At 46.9% G+C, this 26,394-nt stretch overlaps 2 protein-coding genes across 6 annotated transcripts; both read left to right on the top strand.

Moving 5' to 3' along the window:
- Window positions 1-816: 816 nt before the first annotated feature.
- CCL5 (C-C motif chemokine ligand 5) lies at window positions 817-7,458 on the top strand. The gene is made up of 3 exons (XM_042915343.1): window positions 817-969; window positions 2,176-2,287; window positions 7,286-7,458. Exons 1-3 carry the CDS (start codon window positions 894-896, stop codon window positions 7,371-7,373), a joined length of 276 nt encoding a protein of 91 aa, XP_042771277.1. The 5' UTR covers window positions 817-893; the 3' UTR covers window positions 7,374-7,458.
- Window positions 7,459-8,863: 1,405 nt separating this feature from the next.
- Window positions 8,864-22,037, top strand: HEATR9 (HEAT repeat containing 9). Of its 5 annotated transcripts, none has more exons than XM_042916720.1 (15): window positions 8,864-9,088; window positions 10,224-10,273; window positions 11,983-12,164; window positions 12,424-12,550; window positions 12,758-12,814; window positions 13,007-13,063; window positions 13,729-13,786; window positions 14,132-14,262; window positions 17,697-17,879; window positions 18,510-18,602; window positions 18,712-18,831; window positions 19,903-19,976; window positions 20,667-20,718; window positions 21,161-21,247; window positions 21,491-22,037. In XM_042916720.1, exons 1-15 carry the CDS (start codon window positions 9,001-9,003, stop codon window positions 21,869-21,871), a joined length of 1,740 nt encoding a protein of 579 aa, XP_042772654.1. In that variant the 5' UTR covers window positions 8,864-9,000; the 3' UTR covers window positions 21,872-22,037. The 5 variants fall into 5 exon arrangements, with proteins under 5 accessions (XP_042772654.1, XP_042772653.1, XP_042772655.1 ...); XM_042916719.1 differs by having other exon boundaries at window positions 14,132-14,295; XM_042916721.1 differs by lacking the exon at window positions 18,510-18,602 and having other exon boundaries at window positions 14,132-14,295.
- The last annotated feature ends 4,357 nt before the right edge of the window (window positions 22,038-26,394 follow it).

The raw sequence follows: 26,394 nt of genomic DNA, 5'->3' as shown, positions 1-26,394 counted from the left end.
AGAGCACTGACGCAGGAACCAGGGCACCCAGGTTCTGATCCCATCGTTCATTGGCTGTGTGTTCTTAGCAAGTTACTTCTCCTCCCCTCTGCAATTGAAGAACATGTTAGAAATAATCCCTAGGGTCCTCTGCAGCTTTCAAATTCTGTAACTTTTGTACCGAAGAAGACCTTAGGAACGAGATGGGATCCCAGAATTTACAGATGAATGTCTTCATCTGTAAAATGGGGGAAATGGGCACAATGAGAGTAAATGAATTGACACCTGTAAAGCCTTTAGAATAGTGGCTAGCTTCCTTTGGGGCTATATGTCAGAGAACCCTCCCCTTCCCAATCAAGCACTTTATAAATAACACCCTTCCATGGATGAGAGGGGAAATACAGATCTGTAATGCAAGAGCAATTAACTTTGAAAGCAACCAAATAAACACCCAGTTGTTTCAAATCCGTCCTAACTGCCCTCTTCTGACCCCAAGGAAGCAGTGTCCTGACCTCTGATGAGGATCCCTACCCTAGAAGAGGAAGCTGAGGATGCCATCAAAGAAAGAGGTTTTCCACCACAAATGCCTATACTAGCTCTTCTGGACAGCAAATGGAGGTTTGCCCTGGAGGGCGGTTCTGGAGGAACCGATGAGCTCACTCTGGATCAGAGACAGTGAGGAGAAGAGAGAGCGAGCCTCAAATTTCCGGAGCCTATTTCAGTTTTCTTTTCCGTTTTGTGCAATTTCACTTATGATATCAACCAGTGTGTGGCTACTGTTTTGGAAACTCCCCTTGGGGTGGTGCCCCCTCTACTGGCCTGACTATAAAGGGCCAGTCTGAGCTGCAGAGAATCCCTGCAGAGGATTCTGAGACAGCGGGTGGATCTCCCGCAGCCTCCACCCAGAAAGAACCATGAAGGTCTCCCCAGCTGCCTTTGCAGTCCTCCTCACTGCTGCCGCTTTCTGCGCTCCTGCCTCTGCATCCCCATGTAAGTCAAGTCCTGACCACTGCAGCCCCTGGGGCTAGACCTTTAGATTGGCCCAGACTTTGCCCTCTTTTCAACTGCAGTATTTATGCTGTCTGAACCCTATGATTTACATTCCTATATACTGCTTTACACAGTAAAGGATCTATTGTCCCTGATAGATCTCTAAGCCACTTCATGGCAGGGACCCTCTGCTCAACTTTTCCGTCCTCAAGGTCTACATCCAAGACCTTCGAGTGCTGAGTGTGGACTGATGCCAGAGGTATAAGCAGTCAGAGGTAGCCTAAACTGACCTCAAAACACAGCTAACTCATGCCTATCACCAGCAGGGTTTCTAAGAAACTTCTAAGCATTAGTAAAACCTTCCTGGGACAGTCATATTGTCCCCATTTCATAGATGGAAAAAGTGGGACTTGGGAGAGGATTTTTTAAAAATCTGGTACGGATCAATTATTAGGCTGATTGTTCTATATACCACATAATTTAATATTTGAGGCTACTATTTGAGTGGCTGAGCTTGACTTACAGATGGGGAAACAGAGGCCCAGAGGAGTTAAGTAACTTGACTGAGGTCACACAGCTACGAAGTGGGGAAACTGGTGTTCAAATCCAGTTCTACCTGGCCCTTAAACACTCCTACTCTACTGGGAAATGGCAACTGACCCTTTCCAGGGTCATCCTGAATTAACGGACCAAGAAAAAGTCCTCCTTCTCTGTTCAGAGCCCTTTTTACCATGCCTCAGCCAGAAGCTCCCAGGATGCAATACATATGTTCAGGCCCCTCTTAGGGGGTGAGGCTGAGCCATGAAGTGTGAGTTTTGGAAACCTCCCTCTACCCCACCGTAGCTCTCAAAGAAAGCAACTTGTGAATCCATTGAGGATCCCAGGAGGGCAAGAATAAGGGCAAAGTTCCCAAGACAAGCCAGGAGGAAGCCCAGCATGTCCGCAGAACTGAAGGCAGGGGGTTATGGTGCAGAGGGAGGGGTCCAAGCAAGACTCAAGGATTAGATAAGGGATTGCAGAGATCTTCTCAGTTCTCTGTTGGAATCCCCACTCTGCTACTATGTGCCCATGGCCAAGTGACCGTAGCTCTCCGAGCCTCAGTTTCAACCAAAGGAGGGTAAAAGTCTACCCAAGATAACGTACCCAGCACAATACCCCATGTGCAACAGCAATGAACACAAGGGTCTCCTTTCTTTCTCCTCCCAGATGCCTCGGACACCACCCCCTGTTGCTTTGCCTACCTCTCCCACCCACTGCCGCTCACCCACCTCCAGGAGTATTTCTACACCAGCAGCAAGTGTTCCATGCCAGCAGTCGTGTGAGTCTCAGCCCTGTAGACCCTTTGGGGGGGTGGGGGGTGAGGAAGGGACACCTTTTGTCCCACAGCCAGTCCCCCACAGGAGCCCTCTAAGAGGATGCCCTATCCACTCCCACCCATCCTCCAGCTGCCCAAATAGCCATAGCTCCTCCCTCTGAGGCTTCAGACCCCCCCTTGCTATCACACAGAATTAGACAAGGGGTCCCCAGGGGGTCCTCCCCACTCTGATGCCCTGGATCAGGTCTCTGATCCTTAGAGACGTGACTTTTACTTTAACGTGATCTACAATGTTCCTGCGTGGAGAAAAGATCAATGTGGCCATCCCTCTCCAATTAAGAACCCCACATTCCCCCATATCTCACACCCAATCAAGTCCACCTACAACCTCAGAGGATCTAGGGAGGAGAGGTCAGAGGTCAGGATCCTAGTTAGAGTGTATTTAAAAAAAAATTATCAGTTGGTGAAGAAATAATGACATGAGATTCTCCTTTTTTTTTTAATTTTTTTAAAAAAAATTTTTTTAATGTTTATTTATTTTTGAGACAGAGAGAGACAGAGCATGAACAGGGGAGGGTCAGAGAAAGAGGGAGACACAGAATCTGAAACAGGCTCTGGGCTCCGAGCTGTCAGCACAGAGCCCGATGCGGGGCTCGAACTCACGGACCGCGAGATCATGACCTGGGCTGAAGTCAGACGCTCAACTGACTGAGCCACCCAGGCGCCCCGAGATTTTCCTTTAAATGAAAACTAATACATTAAAAAAAAATTAATCCCTACTACCTAGAAGTGCCTGCTGTGTATCAAATGTCTTTGTGTGTTCTCTATTTCATGGTAACAACTCTGTTAGGTATGCATAATTTTCTCCATGTTTCAGACAATGAAACTGAGACCCAGGGAGGTTTGGGGACTTGCCCAAGGTTGCAAAGTAAGTGAGGGATAGAGACTGTCTTTGGAGCCTCCTCTTTCTACTATAGAAAGGTCAATAGTTGCTTTTGAAATTTAAGATGAGGGGCGCCTGGGTGGCTCAGTCAGTTAAGTGTCTGACTCTTGATTTCGGCTCCAGTTCGGCTCCAGTTCCAGTTATCACAGTTCGTAAGTTCGAGCCCCACATCAGGCTCTGTGCTGACCGTGCAAAGCCTGCTTGGGATTCTCTCTCTCCCTCTCTCTCTGCCCCTCCCCCACTTGTACCTTCTCTCTCTCTCTCTCAACATAAATACATAAAGTAAAAAAAAAAAGAGACTTAAGATAATAGAGACTTAAAGAACGCAAATGGGGCAATCATGAACTTTCCTATATAACGGTGAAGTTTTTTAATCCAAAAACTCCTGGGACACTTGCAAAACTATAGGTATTCAGCATTGCCTTTAGTTCTGGTGCATCCTTTGAAGTCAGTGGTAATATTTAGCACTACTAATTTTATTTCTGAAGGCAAATATTTTTCAAAAGAAAACAATCCTTCTTTGAGCACCTGTTATGGGCAGCTAGAGATTAATAAAGCATCATCGCTGCCCTCATGGGACTCAGTCTAATCCGAGGCAAAGACAGATGCAAAATGACTAGAGCAACCCTGAATAAAAACATTACAAAAGGAGAGCAGGAGCACATCCAACCTTGGGGTTGGAAGAAGGGACAAGTTTGCTGCAGAAGGTGCTGTTTGAGAAAAGCCTGAGGGACTGGGTACACTAGGCAGAGCGAATGTCGCCAAGACTCTCCTTTGGTTGACGCAGCATCCCTGTGTAGGAAAGCACTGGGACCTTGAGTGTCAGCACAATTATGCCAAAGCATCAGATCGAGTGTGAAGTGAGCTGGAAAGTCAGGTCCAGATAAGAAGCTGTTATGCTCATCCACACGAGCGGTACTGAGGCTGAACGGGACATGAAGGGAAGGGAAGGAGACAAGGGCTGAGTCGGCAAGCCCCGCCAGGTGATGTAAGGTCAGGAGCAAGGATGACGGGGGGTTAAGGGTGACATGAAGGTTTTGACCCAGATGGCTGGAGAAGTGTGGAGCCCCCTGAAGTCTCAAGGAAGAGCTGTTTAAAGAGGAAAGAGCCAAGGTGGCAGCACAAAAACCCTGTGGCGATGTCCAGCACGGAGTGTGAGAAGGGGGGTTGGGAGCTAGGAAACAGTGCTGGCGCTAGAGATAGGGCTTTTTTTTTTTTTAATGTTTATTTTTGAGAGAGAGAGACAGAGTGCAAGTGGGGGAGGGGCAGAGAAAGATGGAGACACATGGGGCCTGAACCCATGAACCTTGAAATCATGACCTGAGCTGAAGTCGGACACTCAACCGACTGAGCCACCCAGTCACCCCGGAATTTTTTTATATAGGAGGAAAGGGTCTCTTGATACTAGAGTGGCAATCTATAGCAGAGTCTTGGTGAGCACTGGCTCCAGAGCTAGTCAGTCTTTGTTAGAGTCCCAGCTCTGCCCCTAGGCAGTTGCAGGAGCTTGCATCCATCAGTTAACCTCTCTGAGCCTACATTTCTTCATCTGCAAAGTGGAGTGAAATAGGAGTTCTTCCCTCACTGGGTCAAAGTGAGAATAATGAAATGAAAAACGATATTAGAATATTCCCTGGCACACAGTTGTACCTGATATGTGTTAACTGCTCTTCCTCCTCCAAATATATGATTATATACATAGAAGTGACAAGTAAAACTTGATGAGTGAATGCAATTCGTTCACTAACTCATTCAATAAACATCCATTAAGCCCTAGGCCCAGCGACTTGGGGCAGAAAAAACATAGAGGGGCGCCAGGGTGGCTCAGTTGGTTAAGCGTCTGACTCTTGACTTCAACTCAGGTCATGATCTCAAGGTTTGTGGCGTTCAGGGCCCATATTGGACTCTGTGATGATGGTGCAGAGCCTGCTTTGGGATTCCCTCTCTCTCCCTCCCTCTCTGCCCCTCCCCTACTCATGTTTGCTCTCTCTCTCTCAAAATAAATAAACATTAAAAAAAAAAAACAACAGGGCACCTGGGTGGCTCAGTCAGTTAAGTGTCAGATGCCAGCTCAGGTCATGAGCTCACAGTTCATGAGTTTGAGCCCTGCATTGGGCTCTCCACTGTCAGCACAGAGACCACCTCAGATCCTCTGTCTCCCTCTCTCTCTGTCCTTCCCCCACTCTCTCTCAAAAATAAATAAAAACATTAAACACACACACAGAAAAGGGCAGCAATTTTGAGAACACCTGTTCTCAATGGGCAGGTGAAGGTGGTTGCTCCCAAGAGAACAAGCAGAAAGGCAGGAGGGAAATCAGGCAAGTAGGGGGTCCCCAAAATGGGGGCAGGGAGAGAAACTTGGCCAGGAGGAGTTGTTCTTCAGTCTCACATTCTTTAGGAGGAAACGGAGGCCTGAGAAACAAACCCTCACCCCAGATATTTGTTTCCTGCCCTTTTGATTTCCTGGCCACAGGCTAAGGGGGCTGAGGCCAGAGGATAGCAAGTCTACAGGATTTCCTGTCTGACTTCTGGCTGAACAACGGCAGGGTCTTGGTCTGGCTCCCTCAGCACCCAAATCAGAAAACAAACACTAGGAGGCACGAGAGCCCACAATATTCTGTTCCCCACCCCGCCTCTGCACACTAGAGCAGAAGAAAGAGAGATGGTCAAGGGGCTCTGAGTCTCAGAAAAGGAGAGGCAGCTTCCTTGAGAGCAAGCACTATCCAGGACAGAACCTAAAAAGAAACCAAGAAATCCTCGTTCCCACCAGACAACCTAAGCCTTCACTTTGAAAACATTTGGCCTCATAATGTTTGGAGAAAGGTCCAAGTAGACAGGGCTGGCCCAAAAGGAACATGTTAATTGGCACAGCACCGCTATCCAGGCCATGGTTTCCACCCCTGCACCCCTCCCCTGCTCCCCATAGAACCAGTATCCCAGCAAACAGATGAGACAGGCAGCTGGACCAAGCCCCAGCCCCACAGGCTTTGATACCTCCAACGCATGCTGTCAATACCTGTAGAGATAAGGCCTCTCACATGCTATCAACACCTGCAGAGATAAGGCCTCTCGCTCTCAGAGGCCTCTGCATTCTGGCCAGTTAACTGGTAGAAGTGCTTTGACTCTGGCAATATCTGGGGACCTTCAACCTCTGTGAGCACGATGCCCAGTACAAGGACCTTTGGTGTCATGTTGGTCTGATCCATCCTAAAGAAGAGGTCCCATAACATTCCAATAATAATACATGTGTGGTATTCCAAAACTCCCACACACTAAGTTTCATGACAACAGTGCAAAGTAGGAATTATCTCTACTTATATATTTTTAAGTTTATTTATTTATTTGGCGGCGGGGAGGGAGAGAGAGAATCCCAAGCAGGCTCTGCGCTATCAGCATAGAACCCAACTCAGGGTTCAATCTCATAAACTGTGAGATCATGACCTGAGCCAATATCAAGAGTCTGACGCTTAACTGACTGTGCCACCCAGGTGCCCCTCTCTATGTATTTTAGAGGTAAACAAATAGATTCAGAGGCCTTAAGTTATTTGCCAGGTTAAGTGGTAAAATCCAGACTCAGGTTCATGTCCTTTCATTCACCCCCACATGCGGAGATGTACTCATTTGTTGAGTATCTACCCTGTGCCACACACTGTGTTATCTAAAGAAAAATCACGTTTACCACTTCTTATGTCTCACCTACTCAACCGTCACTCAGTTCCTAGAAGACACCTCTTTGCTCTACATCTAGAGCACCCAGCACAGGGTCTGAGACAAAGAAGTTCAGAGAAAAGGCTAGTGGTTGACCAGCTCAACCCTGGACCCCTCAGACTCCATATCCCCTTAGCTCTCCAGGCTGCATATGTTTGTGTGGGAGTTAAAATGCACACAGATATGCTTCTGGCTTGGAGCCATATGACCCAAGAGAAAAGGAAACATCCTTTCCTTAAAAGCTACAAATCCAATCTCATGGAGCTTCAAGAATGTTCCACCCCAGTACCATTATCCCCAAACCTGGCTGTCCGGGTGCTGACCAGGTTTCATCCTGTTCTCTTCTCCCACAGCTTTGTCACCCGGAGGAAGCGCCAGGTGTGTGCCAACCCACAGAAGAAATGGGTGCGGGACTACATCAACTCTTTGGAGATGAACTAGGATGGAGGGCGCCAGAACCTGAACTTGTGCAAAGTTTCCTGCTGCTTCTTGTTTATGTCCTAACTAGCTTGGGAAAGTCCCCACCCACCCCTACTCCCACTCCCTCCTGGGAGGGTGCATACTCCACCACTAAGCAGCAATTATAAAAGCCTCCTCCATCTAAAGCTTCCAAGAGTTCCTGAGACTCTGCCTTATGCGCAGAAAGTCTCTTGGCTCTGAGCTTCAGGCTGCAGCTCTGCCATCAGAAAGGAAGTCAGCATGTCTCTGGAGGCAAAGAAGGGAGAAAGACTGGGCTTCCTGTGGCCAAATCTCCCCTCGCAGCCCCTTCGCTGCGAAGGGCTGACTGGCAAATGTGAGAAATCAGCTTTCCATTAAAATTCTCGTCGCAAGTTACCAAGCAGGCTCCTGGTTTGATTTTCAACATTTGACACTGAATTTAGTGGCCATGTCTTTTAGTGACTTTTAACACACTTTTTTTGTTTTCAAGTATTTCTTTCTTAGGAGTTCAGATCAAATCTTTGTAGAATATTTCATAGTTTGGATCTGCCTGATCGTTTCCTCATAATTAGATCCAGGTTAAATATTTTGAGCAGGGACACCGCATGGGTGCCGCTGTCTTAGTGCAGCACATCAGGGTACATGTCAGCTTACTGGTGGTCATGTGGAGTCTCATGGGCTTACTGGTGGTGATGTTGAGTCTGATGGCCTGGCGGCTCATGTTTTCTTGCCATAGCCAGCTCCCTGCTGTGTGCCAGGCACTATGCCAGGCATGGGGGGGGGGGGTTGCGGAGGGGTGGAGAGTGGAGAGGTGAATGAGCCACAAGCCACAATCTTTACCTTTAGGCAGATTAAATGTATGATACACACCTAAAAGGAAGCAATTGTTCAAAAGGCTGTGGTCACACTGGGGTGGCGGTGGTGGAGGGGAAGGATACCACTGAAGGAGGTGAGGAGGGGGGCCCAGGCAGACAAAAGAGACTTCAGAGATGAGATAACCTTTAAATGAAATGGGAAAGATTGGAGGAACAGTTTAGCAGGTAGGAAAGGAAAGGACTTGCAGGTAGAGCGAACAACATATGCAAAAGTAGGAGGTCTGGAAGGTAGCTCGTCATGACACAGACAAAAGCCCAGTCTCTTGCTGCCAAGGAGGGAGGTGCGTATATAAAAGGGGCTTTCCCGTTCCTGCCATTTTCCTGGTGACTAGTCCTAAGAACCACCCCTGCCCCTCACATGGGCTGATATGAGCTTGACAGTTCACCAAATGCTTTGACTCTCCTTCGCATTTATGCCTCACCTCAGCCCCTCTGACTCCCAGATAGACATGACTTTCCAGCTTTTCAGATGAGGAAACTGAAGCTCCTAGAGGTAAAGTGACTGGCTCAAGGCTACAGCCGTTAGATGCCAAGGGTTGGGGGTGGAGCTGGAGAATGGAACCGGAGTCTTCCATTTACCTAGGAGACCTGGTTGCTCAAAACATTCAGAAGCTTCTACCCACAGAAGCCCCGACTCCTCACCAATCCCTCTTGTGCCACAGAGGACAGGTCTCCCCCAGCTGTTCCCCCACATTCTCAACAGCCCTGTACTGCCCTGTCTGGGCTCCCTCTGGCCCCGCCAGGAGAAGAAGACGATGGCCTACGAAATATCAGCTGACATCCTTGACATCGCCACGTTGATGTTCAAGTACCCATGGCTGGAGTACCCAGAGAGGACCAAAGGTGAGGCTGGAATACAGACAGGAACAGAGTCAAGGTGGGGCCTGAAAAGAAAAGCTCTCTGGCTCCCTCTCCCAGACACAGGTCTGGTGAGTTCAACAAATCCACAGGAAGGGTCAGAGCAGGGCATTGGACACTTTGATGGCTCCCCACAGCCTTCAAAGTAAGTCACCAGGGCCCTCGAAGATGGGACATCTGTGTGTCCCCCCAGCTTCTGCTCACCTCTCTGTGCCCTGCTGTCTGCCCAGTTCCCCACCTCCCAGTCTTTGAAAGAATTTGTTCCCTGAACCGAACACTCTTCCCCCTTATCTATCTGGCTACCCCCTATGTGGATTAAAGACTGAGCCTGTGTATGATCGCCTCTGGAAAACCTTCCCTGATCCCCACAGCCAGAGTAGGGGGGCCTTCATCTGTACCACCTGTGCCTGTATCTTCACATTTTTCTCCCTTTGTTAGTTACTAGTAAACAGTTGTCTCACCAGCTAGACCAGTGATTCTCAAAGTGTGTTCCCAGGACAAACAGCATCAGTATCTTGTTAGAAATGCAAATTCCCAGCCCCCACTCCAGATCTACTGAATCTATACTCAGACTGAGTGCCAGAAATTGATTTTAACAAGCTCCCCAGATGATTCTATGGCACACTCAAGGTTGAGAACCACTGAACAAGACCGCTGTTTTTCACCATCAGCTGTACATTAGAATCCTCTGGGGAGGGGTACCTGGGTGGCTCAGTCGGTTAAGCTCCAACTCTTGGTTTCGGCTCAGTTCATGATCTCACAGTTCGTGAGTTTGAGCCCTGCATCAGGCTCTGCACTGTTGGGATTCTCTCTCTCTCTCTCTCTCTCTCTCTCTCTCTCTCCCTCCCTCCCTCCCTCCCTCCCTTTCTCTCTGCCCCTCTGCAACTTGTGCTCTCTCCCTCTCAAAATAAATAAATAAATATTAAAGGAAAAAACAATCCTCTGGGGAACTCTCTAAAATACCTAAGCCCTATCCCCAGAGAATCAAATTCAATTAGTCTAGCATAGGGCCGAAGCAGGTTAAAAGTTCCCCCCAATAATTCTAATACACAGTGTTCACTAAATGCTGAATAAGTGAATGCCTAAAAGGGTGATTCCTAGCCCACCATTTGTACCACAGAACTCAGAAAAGCCATGGCTCCTGTTCGCCTGCCCTTGTCCCGCTACCAGGTAAGACCCCTAACTTTTGCCACCCTGGGAACTTTGTTGAAGTAGGAGGGTCAGCAGATGGTCCCTTTTCATTAAGGCCAGTTCACAGAACCCTTACACACTCACCCCTGGGTCTTCCACTAACTCTGTGTGACATTGGACAAGTCACTTTCCTTCCCTGAGTCTCAGGAGCTTCCTCTGTCACAGGCTCCCTGTCCTGCTCCATTTGTAGAGTTGCTACAACATATTATCTGTAAGGCCTGGGCTATGCAGGCAGTGCTTAATAATGAGTCATCATTATTCATTAACACAGGGATCCTCATAGTTAGAGTTGCCAAATAAAATACAGGATGCCCAACTAAATTTGAATTTCAGATAAACAATGAATACTTTTTTAGTATAAATATGTCCCAAATAGGGTATCCAATACCTAAAATCTAAATTTAACTGGACGTCCTGTTTTTCATTTGCTTGGTTTTCACTAAATCTGACAACCCTGCTCATTGTGAATCAATACTACACTTTCTGAAAAAATGGCAAAGATTTGACAATCTTCACTATGATCTTCTCAATCACCAAACTGAAAACCACTGGCTGAAGCCCCTCTTCTTTGTTGCTCAAAGAACTGACTCTGAGGAAGACTGGAGAAGAAATAGGAATGAATCCAAGACAAATCTGCAGAGAAAGCCCCTGACCTACACACAACCCTTCACTACAATCAGAGCTACAGTTTCACAACCATTTAAGAGATAGATTTTTTTTTAAGTTTATTTATTTTGTGAGAGAACATGTGCATGAGTGGGGGAAGGGCATAGAGAGGGAGAAAGAGAGAGAATCCCAAGCAGGCTCCATGCTGTCAGCGTTGGAGTCCAACACGGGGCTCGATCTCATGAACCCTAACATCGTGACCTGAGCCAAAACTAAGAATCGGGCACTTAACTGAGCCACCCAGGTGCCCCTAAGAGATAGAGTATTTAAAGAAATTCTGCTTTTCCAATGACACTGTTAAATTCCATGAGAGCAGGGTAGCACCTGCTTCCCCAGCACCTAGGACAATGCTTGGCACTTAGCAGGTGCTCAGTAAGTACCTGCTGCATGCCTGAATGAAGGAGCAGTAGCCTGTCTTTTCCCCTCTTAACTCCACATCTGCCTCGCCCCTTGCCTTTCCCATCTCCTTGTCCTGATGGCCTTCTCAAAGTGCTCTGAGATCCTCAAATAACCAAACTGTGTACTAAGACTGGTTTACAGATCAACAATGGCTTCACAATCTTTATCCCATTTGTCCTTTGCAACAACGGGTACAGAGAGAACAAGGATTATTAGCTCCACTCTGCAGATGAGAAGACTGAGATCTTGGTGGGTGAAGTAACCTGCCCAAGTCACACAGGGTAGGGGTAGGAAGTCCCGGACTCTAGCTCAGATGAGAGACTGAAGGGTGTCTCTCTTACCTAGTCCCTTTTTTTTTAATGTTTATATATTTTAAGAGAACGAGAAGGGGAGGGGCAATGAGAGAGGGAGAGAATCCCAAGCAGACCCCTGACTGTCAGCACAGAGGCCTACATGCGGCTTGATCCCATGAACCATGAGATCATGACCTGAGCCGAAATCAAGAGTCGGGATGCTTAACTGACTGAGCCACCCAGGCATCCCACCTAGTCCCTTCTTATCCTGGTCCTTTTCCTGGCTGAGGAACATCCCCCTGCCACTGTTGTGCCACTCACACCCCCCAGATGCCAAAGGAGGAGTTTCCCCCTAGCCCAGAGTGCTGGAGGCAGCACCCAAGCAAGCCACTTTCAGTGCCTTACTGCTACTTCAAGAAGCCTGAGGTCTACACACACTGGCACACCCTATATGATAAGCGACAAGAACGGGAGGCCGAGAAGATGCTGCGGAAAATGAGAGATCACCCTAGGTGTGTTTTGACCTTTCCTATTCTCCACACCCTCCACACTTTCTGGAAAAGAGAAGAAGGAGAAGGTAGGAGTGGGAGAGGGGGTGGGGCAAGCCCAGCTTATAGATCCCAGAGAGGACCCTGGGATAGGAGGAGGCTCATCCGTCTTCCTCTGGTCCCATCTCTGAGCTGGGCTGAGGATCAAGGGCAGAGGAGAGTTTGTGAAGTAGGAGGGAGGGAACAAGGGGTCCAAGGCCAGCCTGTGCAATTTCTCACACAGGCAACTCAAAGAGGGCACCCCCATCCAAAAATTCCATCTCCCTATGAGCAAGCTGACTATACAATCTCAGATGGGATCCAAGCCCTCAGACCCTGCTGGGGACCCCCTGAAGTGGCAAAGATTAAAGGTCAGGGACCACGGTGGGAGGGAGAATGGGGAGACTCCCTTTGTGGGTGTCCTTACCTTGGGCTCACATTATCCTTCAGCCCTCAGTCCCTGCCTGCAAAATGGAGGGAGGAAAGGAAAAGGGACTGGATTGGATGAGCACCTGTTTGAAGTTCTACAACTATATTTATCCCTTTCTTCCTTTCCACTGGCTCCCTTGGATGGGCAGGAACTCACAAAAAGCCTGGAATCTCCCAGAGAGCCTGAGCAATTCTATGCAGCACAGGTGAGAGGTGGCAAGGGTGGTGGAGCATAGTCACAGGAGCTAGCTGAGCTGGGGAGGAGAAAGATGCTTGGGGGAAGAAGTGAGGGAGGGAGGAAGTATTCCAAGGCAAAACTCCAGCTGTATCCAAAGGACAGTAACTCATAGGGGTGCTGCCTGAGGGCTCTTCCCTTTTCTCCACCCCTGTTCCTGCAGGCTCTGGGGTGCCTGGGCGTCAGTGAGCAGTTTGTCATGGAGGCACTATGGCAGGTGGTGAGTCTGAGGACACATGAAGCTCATGAGAGGAGGAACAGGGTCTGAGGTGTGTAGAGCATGGGCACATGGGCACAGACAAGGCTTGCCAGGGTGCAACGATGCTGGGTCAGATGCAGTGAGGAGAGCTGCCAGTGCGCAGCATGCACTATCTCATGCCCTTGGCTTCTCTGAAGGACAGCTTGATGGGGATGGAAGAATGTGAAGGTCCCCTTTGTCTAACAGAAAGACCCTCAACTGAAAAGCCAGGAAAGAACTTGGACTGAGTTCATTCTCTACCTTAACTGATTTAATCCCCCGTGTTTATATGCCAATTTATAATGGGGAACATGCTTTCTTGTCCATATTCTCATTTAAATCTTACAAACTAGGAATAGGTGGTAGTATCTGCACTTTTCTAAAGATAAATGGAAGCTCTGAGAGTCCAGGTGACTTGCCCAAGGCCACATGGCTACTAGATACCGGATAGGGATTTGAACGAAAGTCTTACTCCCAAGTTGTGTTCCTTCCATTGCACCGCCCTGCCTGTACTCTATGTTTGAGCATAGACAGGTCACCCTCTAGACTTGGTCTCCTCATTTGTAAATGAAAAGTTGAGATGATTCTGAAAGCTCTGACATTCCATCAACTTATGGCATGTTTCCACCACCTGCCTCTTAAATCAGGCCCAAACCGGTTCAGAGAAAGTGAAGTCTGAGGCCTGTCGAAGCCTGGCCCTCCTGGGTGAGTATGTCCTCTCCCTGGGGCAGGTGAGGGGGGTGGGGAGAAGTAGGGAAAGGTGAGAAAGGAAGCAGAGGAGCTCCTTTCCCCTTTGAGTAAGGAAAGTCACTTCAGCCTAGCACTGTGGGCAGAGAGAGGAAAGCGGGGTGAAAAGAGAGAAGAGACTGGAGGGAGAGAGAGAGCCCCTGGAACTGCAGCCATGCATGAGTGTCCTGAGAAGATGGGTAACACCTCAGGACCTAGTACTTAGAACTTCTGTCTTGAGGGCACAGTCGAGTCAAATGAATCCTGGCAGAGAAGAACAGTCCCTGAGGCTCTGCCCTGACCTGAGGACCCTCCCTGTCCAAGGTTGCCTGAATAAGCACGTGATCCAGGTTCTCATCACACAGTTGAAGGGGCAAAATGAGGAGGAAAGGATGGATTCTCTGACACGGCTACGAGTGGCTCTCAACTCCCAGGCTGCTGTCCCCAAAGACAAGGTGACTGGGAGGAGAGTCAGTAACTGGGGCAAGGTAATTGATGGTGTTGGCTGGGGTTAGGTCAGGGAGAAGGTAACCCGGCTCCTAGCCTTGATGGGAGAAGACACTGTCTTTGTGGAGTTCCCTGTGGAATAGCTTCCCTGCACAGAAGCACTGGCATAGCCACTTCGTGGTCACACGAGCTCTGACAAGCCAGCTTTCAGAGCCGCAGTTTGTCCATTTCTAAACTCTTGACAGTAACTACACTCATCGTGGTGAGCACTGAGTAATGTACAGAATTGCTGAATCACTATATTGTACACCTGAAACCAACATAAAAATTAATGGATTAGGGGTGCCTGGGTGGCTCAGTCAGTTGAGCATCTGACTCTTGATTTTGGCTCAGATCATGATCCCGGGGTCGTGGGATGGAGACCTGTGTCCTGCGCTGTGCTGAGTGTGGAGCCTGCTTGGGATTCTCCCTCTCTCCCTCTGCCCCTCTCCCTAGCTTGCACTCTCACCCTCTTTCTAAAACTAAAAACCAATAATGGATTAAACCAATAAATAAAATGAAGATAGTAATTATAACAATGTTGGGAAGACTAAATGCAATGTAGGTGAAGCATCTAGTTCAACGCCTGTGCTTTTTAAGTGGTAATCATTATCCTTAAAAACCTACTAAAGAAAAAACCTCTCTCAAGAGGGGAAAGGGATCAAGAGTCTGCTGACACTAATCAAATTTTTTCCCCTTTTAGGATCCTCTTACTTTGATCCCATCACTGTTCCACGTGAAGTAGAATTCATCATCCATCCATTTACTCAACAAATATATATTAAACAGCTATCACATGCCAGGCACTGTCCTAGGCCCTTGAGATACATCAGTGAACTAAACAGGCTAAGATCCCCTGCTCTTGTGGAGCTTACCTTCTAGTCGAGGAGATATTTAATAACCAATAAACTTAATTATATAGTATGTTACAGGTAACCAGTGCAGTGGAAAAATTATATAGCAGGGTGAGGATGATCAGGAATGCCAAATGGGGACAGGAACAGGTCGTAGTTTTAAACCCAGAAGGGAGGGAAGGCCTCATTTAGAAGGGGTCATCTGAGCAAAGACATAAAGAGGGTCAAGGCGTTAGCCTTGCAGGTTATCTGAAAGAAGGCATTCCTGGCAGAAGGACCAATCAATCAATGCAGAGACCCTGAGGCAGGAGCATGCTCGGATGGTTAAGGGACAGCAAGCAGGCCAGTGTGGCTGAAGCGGAGTGGGAATAAAGAAAGCAGTAGGAAATGAAGATATGTCAAAGTAGTAAACAGGAGACTCAATTATACTAGATCTAGATCTACTAGATCCACTAGACTAGATCATACTAGGTCATTGCTTTCTGGACGACTTTAGTATTTCGGCTTTTTACTCTGAGTGCAGTAAGAAGCCATTACACATTTTGAGCAAAGCAGTGACATGATCTAGCTTACATTTCAAAAGGTTCACTATGACTGCTGTTCTGAGAAATATGGGGAGGTGGGGGTGGAGTGTCAGGTGTAAGCAGAAAGACCAATTAGGGGCTACTAAAGCAATCCTGGTGAGATATAATGGTGGCATGGACCACGGTGGTTGCAGTGGGGCTGGTAAAATTCTGACAGGTAGAATGTGAACTATAAAAGACAGTGAGGAAACAAGGATGAAGCCAAGGTTTTGGGCCTAGCAGCTGAAGGATGGAGTTGTTATCGACTAAGATGGAGAAAGCTGCAGGTGGAACAGGTTTGAAGGTAATATCGGAAGTCCTATTTTGGACAAGTTATGTTTGAGATGTCTATTGGACCTCCAAGGGAGACAGCAGGTAAACAGTTGTATGTACAATTTGGAGTTTAGAAGTCTGAACTAGAGAAAGGAATTTATAAGTTGTTGGCATACAGACAGCATTTAATGTCATTCAATTAGATGAGGTCAGTAGAACCAAGAATCAAGTCTAGGGGCATCCCAACATTAAGAGCTCAGGGAGAAGAGGAAGAACCAGCAAATAATGATAGGTGGCCAATAGGTAGGAAGACAACTCAAGAGTCTTGAGATTCTGAAAATCGAGTGAAAAACATATATCAAGGAAACAAATCAACTGTATCAAATAATATAAGGACTGAGAATCAATACACAGATTAACTATGCAGGAATCCTTGAATATCTAAACAAGAACAATTTTGGTGGGGGTGGGTATAGGTCTGACATAATGAGTTTAAGAGTGAACGGGAGGAAAGAAATTAGAGATGGCAAGAATGGACAATTTTCCAAGTGTTGTTGGAAAGGGCTGTAGTTGGTACTGGGGGTGGATTTTAGAAAAAAGAAAAATAACAGCATGTTTCTATTCTAAGGGATAATGATCCAGTAGTCAGAAAAATGATAATTTTGAAGGGAGAAGAAAGAGTTGTGCACAAATGTTCTTGATTTGGTGAGAAGAGATGAAATCTAACGCACAAGTAGAGAGACTGACTTTAGATAGATGGTCAGAGTACCCAGTAGTAAGAGAAAGGGAAGAACATATAGGTGCAGGTGTTGAAGGTTGGATAGAAATGGTGGTTAGGTGTCTTTGGAACTTCTTTTCTAGTTGCTTTTATTTGCTCAATAAAGAAGCAAGGTCATCAGCTGAGAATAAGAACAGAGGAAGAAGTGTTAGAGGTTCCAAAAGGACAGGGTGTGAATCAGGAGAGGGAAAAAGACTTGCCCAAGGAAAAACAGTATGGTTACTAGGTAGGACTAAGGGTCTACGTGAGGTTTGTGTTCATATGTTTAAAGCAAGATCAGCCATCATGACTGTGGGCTTTTCTCCAGAAAGTACAGGCACAAAGTGGGAAGTTGACTACAATGAAGCAAGAAGAGGTAAAGGAGTTGAGTGAGGCAGAGAAGTGACTATAATAGGACCATGAAGTTTAAGCTGGGTAGAGAGTGAAGAAAATGAGCAATAAAAAGGTGCTCAGTGAATTGTTAATCCTTGTGGAGTCCAACAATTACTGGCATCAGGAAGTTAGCTGGAAAGATAAGCGGTGATGGTCAGAGAATGGGATCCATAAAATGGAGATCATGGAGAAGCCGTAGTAATGGGTAATGATAAAAACCTGAGAATTAGGGGCTGACACAGAATGAAGGACAAGGTTATTGGATAGCAGGAGTAGGATTAATGGCATGTATATTTTTTAAATGTCAGGAATTAAGACAGCAGAAGTGTTAAAGAGAATGACATCCATCCATCCAGGATGGATGTCATAGAGAAATGAAGGGATATGACCTAGGAGCATGTGGATGACAGCAAAAATAAGGGGACATGGGTAAATTAATCTGATGACATGAGATTCATTTTAGAGGAAAAAGAATGCTCTGGAAGTAAGAGTGAACTGCCCTCTTAACAATGTCTGGATGAAGATATAGTTCCCCTGCCTATTTCACTTCTTGTCTCCCTCAGAGAACTCAAGTCGGGGATGAAGAGAAGTTGGTGCCTGTTCTGCAGATGCTGATAAAGAAGTCATCGAATGAAGCAGCTGTGGAGGCAGCCTTGTGCTTGGGTTTCCTGAGGCCCTGCAGCAAAATAGCCCAAGAGTTCTTGCTGCAATGCCTAAGCCAAGGGTCCAAAACCCAGCGGATGAAGGTATGAGGGGCAGAAGGCTGGACTCCCTGGGGAGTGCTGGGGAACCAAAGGCCAGTGCTGACTTTGGTACAGTTTGGACCCCGTCATACTCAACCAAAGAAGCTTCAGCAGGGAACACTGTGGGGTCCTCTGTGTGTCTGTGAATATGTATATACATGAGTATGGGGTCACGTAGACATGAGCATACATGCATATGTCTGTGTATGTTTGATTTGAAATAGTGTTCATTTTAAATGTGCACATATGTGGGGCTCCTGGGTGGCTCAGTCGGTTAAGCGTCCGACTTCGGCTCAGGTCATGATCTCACGGTTCATGAGTTCGAGCCCTGTGTCGGGCTCTGTGCTGACAGCTTGGAGCCTGGAGCCTGCTTCACATTCTGTGTCTCCCTCTCTCTCTGCCCCTTCCCTGCTCATGCTCTGTCTCTGTCTCAAAAATAAATAAAAACATTAAAAAAAAAAATGTGCACATATGTGCACACATGAACTCATGCTCTCATTCAAGAGGCCAAGAGGCAGGAAAATGGACCCCAACTGTTCCCTGTGAGTTTTAGGCTCAGCCCTCAAGCCTACCTGGCCATCCAGATGCCTCTTAGCCCCTGTACACCCCATCCCACCTGCCTGCCCCCCACAGGCACTTAGGATGCTGGTCAAGATGATGCATGTACACTCAGCCACAGTCATCAGGGCCATCCTAGACCAGCTGTGCTCTTCTAGTGTCCTGGAGGTAAGGTCTAAGGCTACCTAGCACCCTTCCTTCTCCAGCAATAGGATGGGAATGATGAAGAGGGATGATGAAGAGTCTATCCTTCATACTTCCCCACCTCTGCCCTTAGCACCGCTTTGAAGCCACCCAGATGCTCAAGACCATTGGACTGGAAAAGATCCAGGCACAAGGGCTGGAGGGATTCACATTTGACCTGCTCTGGAGGAAGACTTACAATGAACCTTTCCTTGTGAGACCAAAGCTCCCAAGCCCAGGCAACCCAAACCCGTCTCCTCTCCCTTCTCTGAAGACCTCCCTGACTTGGCTCCCATCACACTGCCCCAAAACGTATCACATTCACTCTAACGCATTCCCTGTTCCCCTAATGCAGCCCATGTTTTCAAGCCACCTTGCCTTTGCAAGGGAGGCAGTTCTCTCAGCACAATGACAAGTCAACCCTCCCTCCCTCCGCAAGGTGAAAACTATCTCATGCTATTATTCACTCCCTCCCTCCTCCTGCCTGTTATAATACCATTGCTGCTGCAAGGCCAGTCCAAACACCTCCTATGGAAAGCTTTCCCAAATCACCTCCACCAGAATCAACCCTGCATTCCTCTGTGTTCCTTTGCTTTTATCTCTATTGTACCTTGTTACAGAACCAGCCACAGAACTTCCAAAGCCATTTTTCTGAAATGTAAATCAGATTGTGTCTCACCTCTGCATAAAATTTTTCAGTAGCTCCCCAGTGCCCTCAGAATGGCTTACACTGCCCTTCACCACCCAAGGCCTGCTCACCTCTCTAGCTTCAGCTTTCCCCACTCCCACTCACGGCCACACACCAGCTATGCTTAAGATCACCCTGTCCTGGTTTATACCTGCTATCTCAGTGTAACTCCTCAGAGTGCCCCACTCTGAAGAGTCTCGGTGTGGTCACCTAGCTACGCTGAACTCCTTTTTGTTTCCTAACCTCTCTGTGCTCTCTTGCCTCTAAGCTTTTGTACATGCCTTCCTCTCTGCCCCAAAATCTCCCACCCCCACCCTTCTACTGGTTAACTCCCATCCACCTTTCAGGCTGCAGCTGAGGCATTGCTTCCTCCAGAACATCTTGCTGGTACCCAGACTGAGGAGGCCCTATTTTCACCCTATACTTAGCTCATTTGTAACACTTACCACAGTAGTGTACATGTCTACTCACCCGCATGCTTCCCCTACCAGACCTCAAGGCAAGGACCATACATAGCACAAGGTAAAGGTTTGTGAGCACTTAAAGGCACACTCCTGCATTCCTTTTCTCTACTGTCCCACCTTAATCCTTCTTCAGGCTATGAGAAAGGCTGTGGCTGAAACTGTGGAGGAGCTGAAGATGAAGCCTACGATGATGAACCTGGTGGAGGCGTGAGTGGCTCAGGCTGGCAGAAAGGGGCACAGGGTCAGAGAGAGCTGAGAATCTGATCCCAGTTCTCTTGCCTGTGCCCCTGGCCAAGTTACTTTGACCCCTGGGATTTTCATTGGCAAAAGGGTACTGCTAACACCTATCACTCAGGGCTGCTATAAAATATAAAACATAAAAGCTCGTATTAAGATGAGGACATGAAAGGGACCTGTAAAAGGTAGAGTTCTGGGGGCACCTGGGTGGCTCAGTCAGCTGAGCTTCCGACTTCGGCTCAGGTCATGATGTCATGGTCTGTGAGTTTGAGCCCTGCGTCGGGCTCTGTGCTGACAGCTCAGAGCCTGGAGCCTGCTTCAGATTCTGTGTCTCCCTCTCTCTCTGACCCTCCCCCACTCATGCTCTGTCTCTGTCTCAAAAATAAATAAACATTAAAAAATAAAAATAAAAAAAATAAAAAGGTAGAATTCTGGACAGATGCAAGTCCCAATTGTCATTTGGTACCTCTTGGCAAATTGTAGTATCTGCCTTTCCCTTCCCAGCCCCTTTCCTAACCCAAGAAACAAGAGGGAGAAATTGATGTAATCAGCATCACTCTCTCGCCTTGTGCTCGATTCACTCTGGGCTGTCAGAAGAAACAACCAGCCCTCCTCCTCCTACCCTCTAACTGGATAACACATTCACTTCCTTCCACACAGGCAACTAATGAACTCAAATGCCACTGCACGCCAGGAAGCAGTCATCTCTTTGGTAAGGCCAGCCCTGCTTCTCTGACCAGATGTATTGATGGCAAGGGGAGTAGGCAATTGAGGGCAATTACTTCAGGGAAGAAAGGACTGTAAAGTTTGGGGAGGTTTGGTGGTTTATATTAGAATTCCAGCCCTACCACGAATTCAGCAATGACCTTTTCTTCAGGATTGGAAGTAGGTGGGATAAGGGACAGGAGATGGGTATGAGAGGCATTGCTTAGGTATTGCAGAAATTGTCTTGACTCTTTCTGGTGAACAGTATGTACTGGAACCCAATGCGGTGGCCCCAAAAGGGAAGGAAAGGGATACACCTCAGCTGGGAAGCCACAGCTCCCACTCTCTCCAGGCCAGATGACAGGGTCATCATGGAGACTAGAATGGAAAAGAGCACAGATGGGGCATCTTCCTAGGCTGACTACTTAGGCACATTCTGCCTCTGCCAGGGCGTCCTGGGGATCCACAAACCACAAGTGTTCCACTTGCTGTTGGACATGCTAGATGCGGAAAAGAGCCAGGCTGTGAAGAACAGTGTAAGGCATTCCTGCCCACCTCTTCCTCTTCTCTACCCTTCCTCCAAGCCTCTCCCATCCATCCTTACCACTTGCTCTTTGTCAGGAGGGAGGAAAGGGAATAAGCCCTCACACACTATACCTTGACTTCATTCCGTGGGACCCCAGTGGCCTGTGGCCAGAGCACCCCCTCACTGGGACACCCCCTCCCCTCCCAGCCTTAGCCTGAAGTAAACCAGCCATAGGACCTTTGTTTCAATGCAGCTACAAGAAACATTAACTCTCCTGGCCTCAACTGATCCTTGGATCCAAAACAAGCTAAAGAACAAGGTTATCTTTGTATATGAAGCACCTAAGACCAATGAGGAGGCAGAGCCTACAAGGTTCCGGAAAGACCCTGAGAACCCAGAAGAGTTAAATATCCAAGACTTTCAACTAGCACAGCTGAACCCCTTGTTTATTGCAAAGTCCAGAGCCACATCAGACCAACAGAAAAAGCCGAGTGCCCAGAGAGAGTCTGCCTTCTATCTCACTTCTACCTTCCCAACATGTTTCTCTAAACCAAAACACAAGGCACAGGCCACAGGGCCCTGGGTGCCAGGGATCAAGAAGCAGCTCCAGATCCTTGCTAAAACCTCTAAATAGGTCAGTTCTTTGGGCCTAGCCCCCATTCTCTTCCTGAGGTTACTTCTCAGGTTCCCCTGGGAAAACAACCTATACTTATCTTCCATGAATAAATGAGTGTCACTCTACCTACCACTGCTGTTCCTTTTGTCAGAGGCTACACTGAAACTCCTGTCTCCACACTCTTGGTTATGTGTTATTTTTCATTTGTTTCAACCGCTTATTTATTTTTGAGACAGAGCATCAGCCGGGGAGGGGCAGAGAGAGGAGAGACAGAATCCAAAGCAGGCTCCAGGCTCTGAGCTGTCAGCACAGAGCCCGACCCAGAGCTCGAACCCATGAACCGTGAGATCATGATCTGAGCCAAATGATCTCAGATGCTCAACCGACTGAGCCACCCAGGCGCCCTGAGTATTAATTCACTCAGTCACATGTCCTTCTCAAAAAGGCAAAGAGAAGACAGAGACAGAGCTGTTCCAATGGCCAGTCTGCCTCTCTAAATCAAGCCCTTGTCTATACCCAGAATTTGATGAGCTTCTGCCCAGAATGGGCTGCAAACAGGAAAAATAGAAAATCTTGCAAAGCTGGACTCTTGGGCCATTTCCTCTTACTAAATTGCCCCTAACCATTTCCCAGTGGTTAGGAGATAATGAGGCTATAATCAAGACCAGCCATCTTCTCTGTCTCTTCTCTTACACTTGCTTTCTGCCTTCCTCAGAGCCATTCCCTGTGACAGACTCTCTCTACTCTTGAAAACTGCTTCAGTTTCTCCCTTATTTGTACTAAAGGCTTCAGTTTCCCTTTACCAAAAGGACCTGCCACACCAATCCCAACAACCTACAAAAGGAAAAGCCCAGGAGTGAGTGGGTGGCTCAGTTGGTTAAGCATCCGACTTGATTTCAGTTCACGTCATGATCCCGGGATCTGTCAGCGCAGAACCTGCTTGGGATTCTTTCTCCCTCTCCCTCAAAATAAATAAATTAACGTTAAAAAAAAAACAAAAAAAGGAAAAGTTCAGACTTTGGAGTCAGACAAATCTGAAATTGAATCCTAGGGTCCAGGGTCCATCACTTACTTGATCTTTGACTTTGGACAAGTTAATCTATTTCTTCGCCTATAATAAAATGAGAATAATCCATACTACTTGAGAGCTCCTATTAGGAGCAAACAATAATATAAAGCCCAATAGAGTGCCTAGCATCACACAGTAAGCCCTCAAATTGAGCGTTTCTCTCTTCTCCTCTCTTCAGTGTTACCATGTGTGCCTGTGACCACTGGAGGTTAAAAATGTCCTGCCACCCCTATATCCTCCCCAATCTTATTGAAGTGACCTAATGTGAGGTCAAGTTCTTCCCATCAAGCAGAGAAAGGTCGAAGTAAAACAGATGCTCCTTTCCATTCCCCACACTCCAGGTTCTAGAGTGGTCTGGTTATTCTGAATCCAACATGGTATGTTTCATTCAGATGTTATCTCCCTACCTACCCCAGTACTTTCAGATGCACGTTTTGCCTTACAGAGTTGTAAGTAAAAACACACAGACCAAAGATGGCAAAAATGGATCTTCCTTTCTCTTACCCACTCTGCACCTTTGGGCCAATGAGTAACCTAACACAAATTTCCGTGCACCTTAACAGCCTGTGGGTACAAACAAGCACTTATTACCTAATTTAGGCTCTCAACTACTATAAAATCCTGCCCACAGATCTCTAACCCCTCCTCCTACTCCTCCATATTTCTGGCTTTCTAGAGGATATCTTGTTACTCAACCAGGTAATAGTCTCTGCTCAGCAGTACCTCAATCCTAATTTCACCAATCCTCATCAGAAGACTTAAGACAGCCTTGAGCATAAAGCCCTGCAGGGAGGACCCACCATCCAGTACACCACGAATGTAGCAAAGCCTTCCCAATAAGTACCAAAACTACCTAGATGCAATACTCTGACAAACACACTTAATCCTAGCTGTGGCCAGTTTCTCTCTGAGGCCTGAAATGCCCACTTCTCTCAGTCGCCAGGATCTGTTGCTATTGCTCTTTGGACACCATCCAAAATGTATGTTCCCTCCTCTTTTCCCTCTTTCTAATGAAACCTCTGAATATACCCTCTAATTCTGAAGGCAGAAAAAAAAAAAAAAAAAAAAGCAATAAACACGCTCCACCTCTTCTTCCAACATTCTCATCCATCTCTGTGCCATAACTGAAATCTAGCTCTCTCTCCTGAATGCCATGACCTCTTCCCAAAATCCTAGGTGTTGCTCATCCTTCTCCATTCCTTCCAATGTCATCGTTGTCCTGTGCCTTTATATAAAACTCAAGTGTCTTGGCTCTCTAGTTATACCATCCTCTGGTTCACTTCTCTGTTTTCTTATTCGTTGCCTGAACCTCGGTCTTGCTATCACCATGATGTAACAACCACCCAACAGCCAGCTCCTCAGTTCTTGATCTCAAATACAAAGGCCTTTCCCTTCCACTCACTTTAGCCATCCACTTCCATGGCCACACCCAGCCCTTATCATCCCCAGGAATTGCTCCATCTCCGAAATCCTGAATATCTACTTTCTGACCCAAACCTTCTATCTATCCAGCTTATCCTCAATAACAGTTCTCTGAATCTCATCAGTAACACCACTCTTGACATCCCTACATTCTCCATTAACTTGTTTTTCCTTCCTACTCAGCCTAGACTCCATCCATCAACCCCTATCTCTACTCTTCTCATACCTCCAACAGGTATGAAACAAATCTGAAATTTTTATTCAGATTACTAGTATCTGACTAGTAAAATCTCTAACCCTGAATCAAACTGCCTCTGTTCTATAACCAGGTTGCTAATTAAATATGGGGAAAAATCTGGGGCACCTGGGCGGCTCAGTTAAGCACCCGACTTTGGCTCAGTTTTGTGAGTTCGAGCCTGCTGTTGGCCTCAGATCCTCTGCCTCCCTCTCTCTGCCCCTCCCCTGTTACGTCCTCTCTCTCTCCCATCCAAGTACTAACAAGGCCCGACTCTGCTTAGCTTCCAAGATCAGACAAGATCAGGTGCATTCAGGGTGGTATGGCTATAGACACGCTCTCTCTCAAAAATAAATGAAAACACCTAAAATAAATAAATAAAAATATATTTAAAAATTTTTAAGATAGAGAAAAATCACACATCCATAGACTGTACCCATAAAACACTTGCCTCCTATGTTAACTGGGCTCTCATCATTGTCTGGCAACTTTACGGGTTCCTAGTCACAATACTTTCCTATTTCCTACAATGGTTATCTTAAGTCTTCTCTGCTATCTCTATCCTCACATTTACTACAGTTTCTTCAAACTATCATATTCCCCAACTCTCAGCAGACTATTATATTTTACTATACTCAGGGGATAAAAAGACATCACATGGAATTACTTCAACTTCCTGCCACCTCTGTTACAAGCATCCTTGTGCACAGTAAAGAGCACAGGCTCTAAGGCTAAATCCCTGGATTAGAATCCAGACTCTGCCACTTACTAGAGATGTGATCCTGGGCAAGTTGCTTAGCCTCTCAGTGCCTCTGTTCCTCACTGTACCCTCTGAAGCCCCTTTCAAGCAGCAATCAAAATCACACCATTTATCTCTTCTCTGAAGTGTTTCCTATACCTCCTTGGTTCACAGCATTGTTGTGAGAATTAGTTCACACAGAGTGCTTGTTAACAGTGCCTGGCACATAGGAAGCCCCCAATATATGTTAATCATCTGTTACCATCATTATCATCTGCATCTGCAACTATCCTTACCTCCAGAAATAACACAAGAGGCATTCTCCTGTTCTACTATAAATCCTTCACCAGCTTTCTGGTCACCATTCCTTCAAGGGATTTGAACATCAATCATCCCCATTTCCTTGCACGTAGTGTATAAACATGCTTATTTCTCACCCATCTTAAAAAATAACCTCCCACAAACCCATATCCCTGTCCAGATACTTCTTCTTACCTCAACCCTATCTCTAACCACCCTTTGTAATCAAGATTTTTAGTTGTCCACATTACCTGTCTCCATTTCTCTAATATCTATTAGTCATCATCCCACTTCAGTTTGGGTTCAGAATTCAATGCCCTACCAAAATGGCTTTTGCTAAGGCAGTGGTCCTCAAAAGGGGCAATCATGCACCCCAAACTGTGTCCCCAAAGGACATTTGGCAGTGTCAGACATTCTGATTGTCACAACTGGGGGCTGCTCCTGGAGTCTCGTGGTAGAAGCCAGGGATGCTGCTAAACATCCTGCAACAAAAAGGGCAACCCTCCATACCAATGACTTCTCCAACCCAAATGTCAGTAGTCCCAAGGTTGAGACACCCTGTGCTAAGGTAATTTAGAGCCTCCATACTGCTAAATACGAGTGCTTTCTATATGCACTCTGTATGACTTGGCCTGGCTTGAGCACTTGACACCACTAGCTTCTCCCTCTTTAAAATCCATGCTTCCTTTGGGTTCCACCAACACCTCACTGGCCATTTCTAGTCTCTATTTCAGGATCCTCTTCTATGATCTCTTAAGTATTAGTATTTCTCAGGG

This window comes from Panthera leo, chromosome E1 (genome assembly GCF_018350215.1).
Source record: "Panthera leo isolate Ple1 chromosome E1, P.leo_Ple1_pat1.1, whole genome shotgun sequence".
NCBI lineage: Eukaryota > Metazoa > Chordata > Mammalia > Carnivora > Felidae > Panthera > Panthera leo.
The sequence above is the reverse complement of the archived record's forward strand: the minus strand, read 5'-3'. Positions and strand labels throughout refer to the sequence as shown.

Bases quoted from the DNA above. Each gene is read 5' to 3' on its own strand.
- CCL5 (XM_042915343.1), top strand. From the start codon at position 894: ATGAAGGTCTCCCCAGCTGCCTTTGCAGTCCTCCTCACTGCTGCCGCT. The intron at 970-2,175 runs GTAAGTCAAGTC...TTCTCCTCCCAG, and splicing joins TCCTGCCTCTGCATCCCCAT to ATGCCTCGGACACCACCCCC. The intron at 2,288-7,285 runs GTGAGTCTCAGC...CTTCTCCCACAG, and splicing joins TGTTCCATGCCAGCAGTCGT to CTTTGTCACCCGGAGGAAGC.
- HEATR9 (XM_042916719.1), top strand. From the start codon at position 9,001: ATGGCCTACGAAATATCAGCTGACATCCTTGACATCGCCACGTTGATG. The intron at 13,787-14,131 runs GTGAGTATGTCC...TCCCTGTCCAAG, and splicing joins TCGAAGCCTGGCCCTCCTGG to GTTGCCTGAATAAGCACGTG. The intron at 18,832-19,902 runs GTGAGACCAAAG...ATCCTTCTTCAG, and splicing joins CTTACAATGAACCTTTCCTT to GCTATGAGAAAGGCTGTGGC.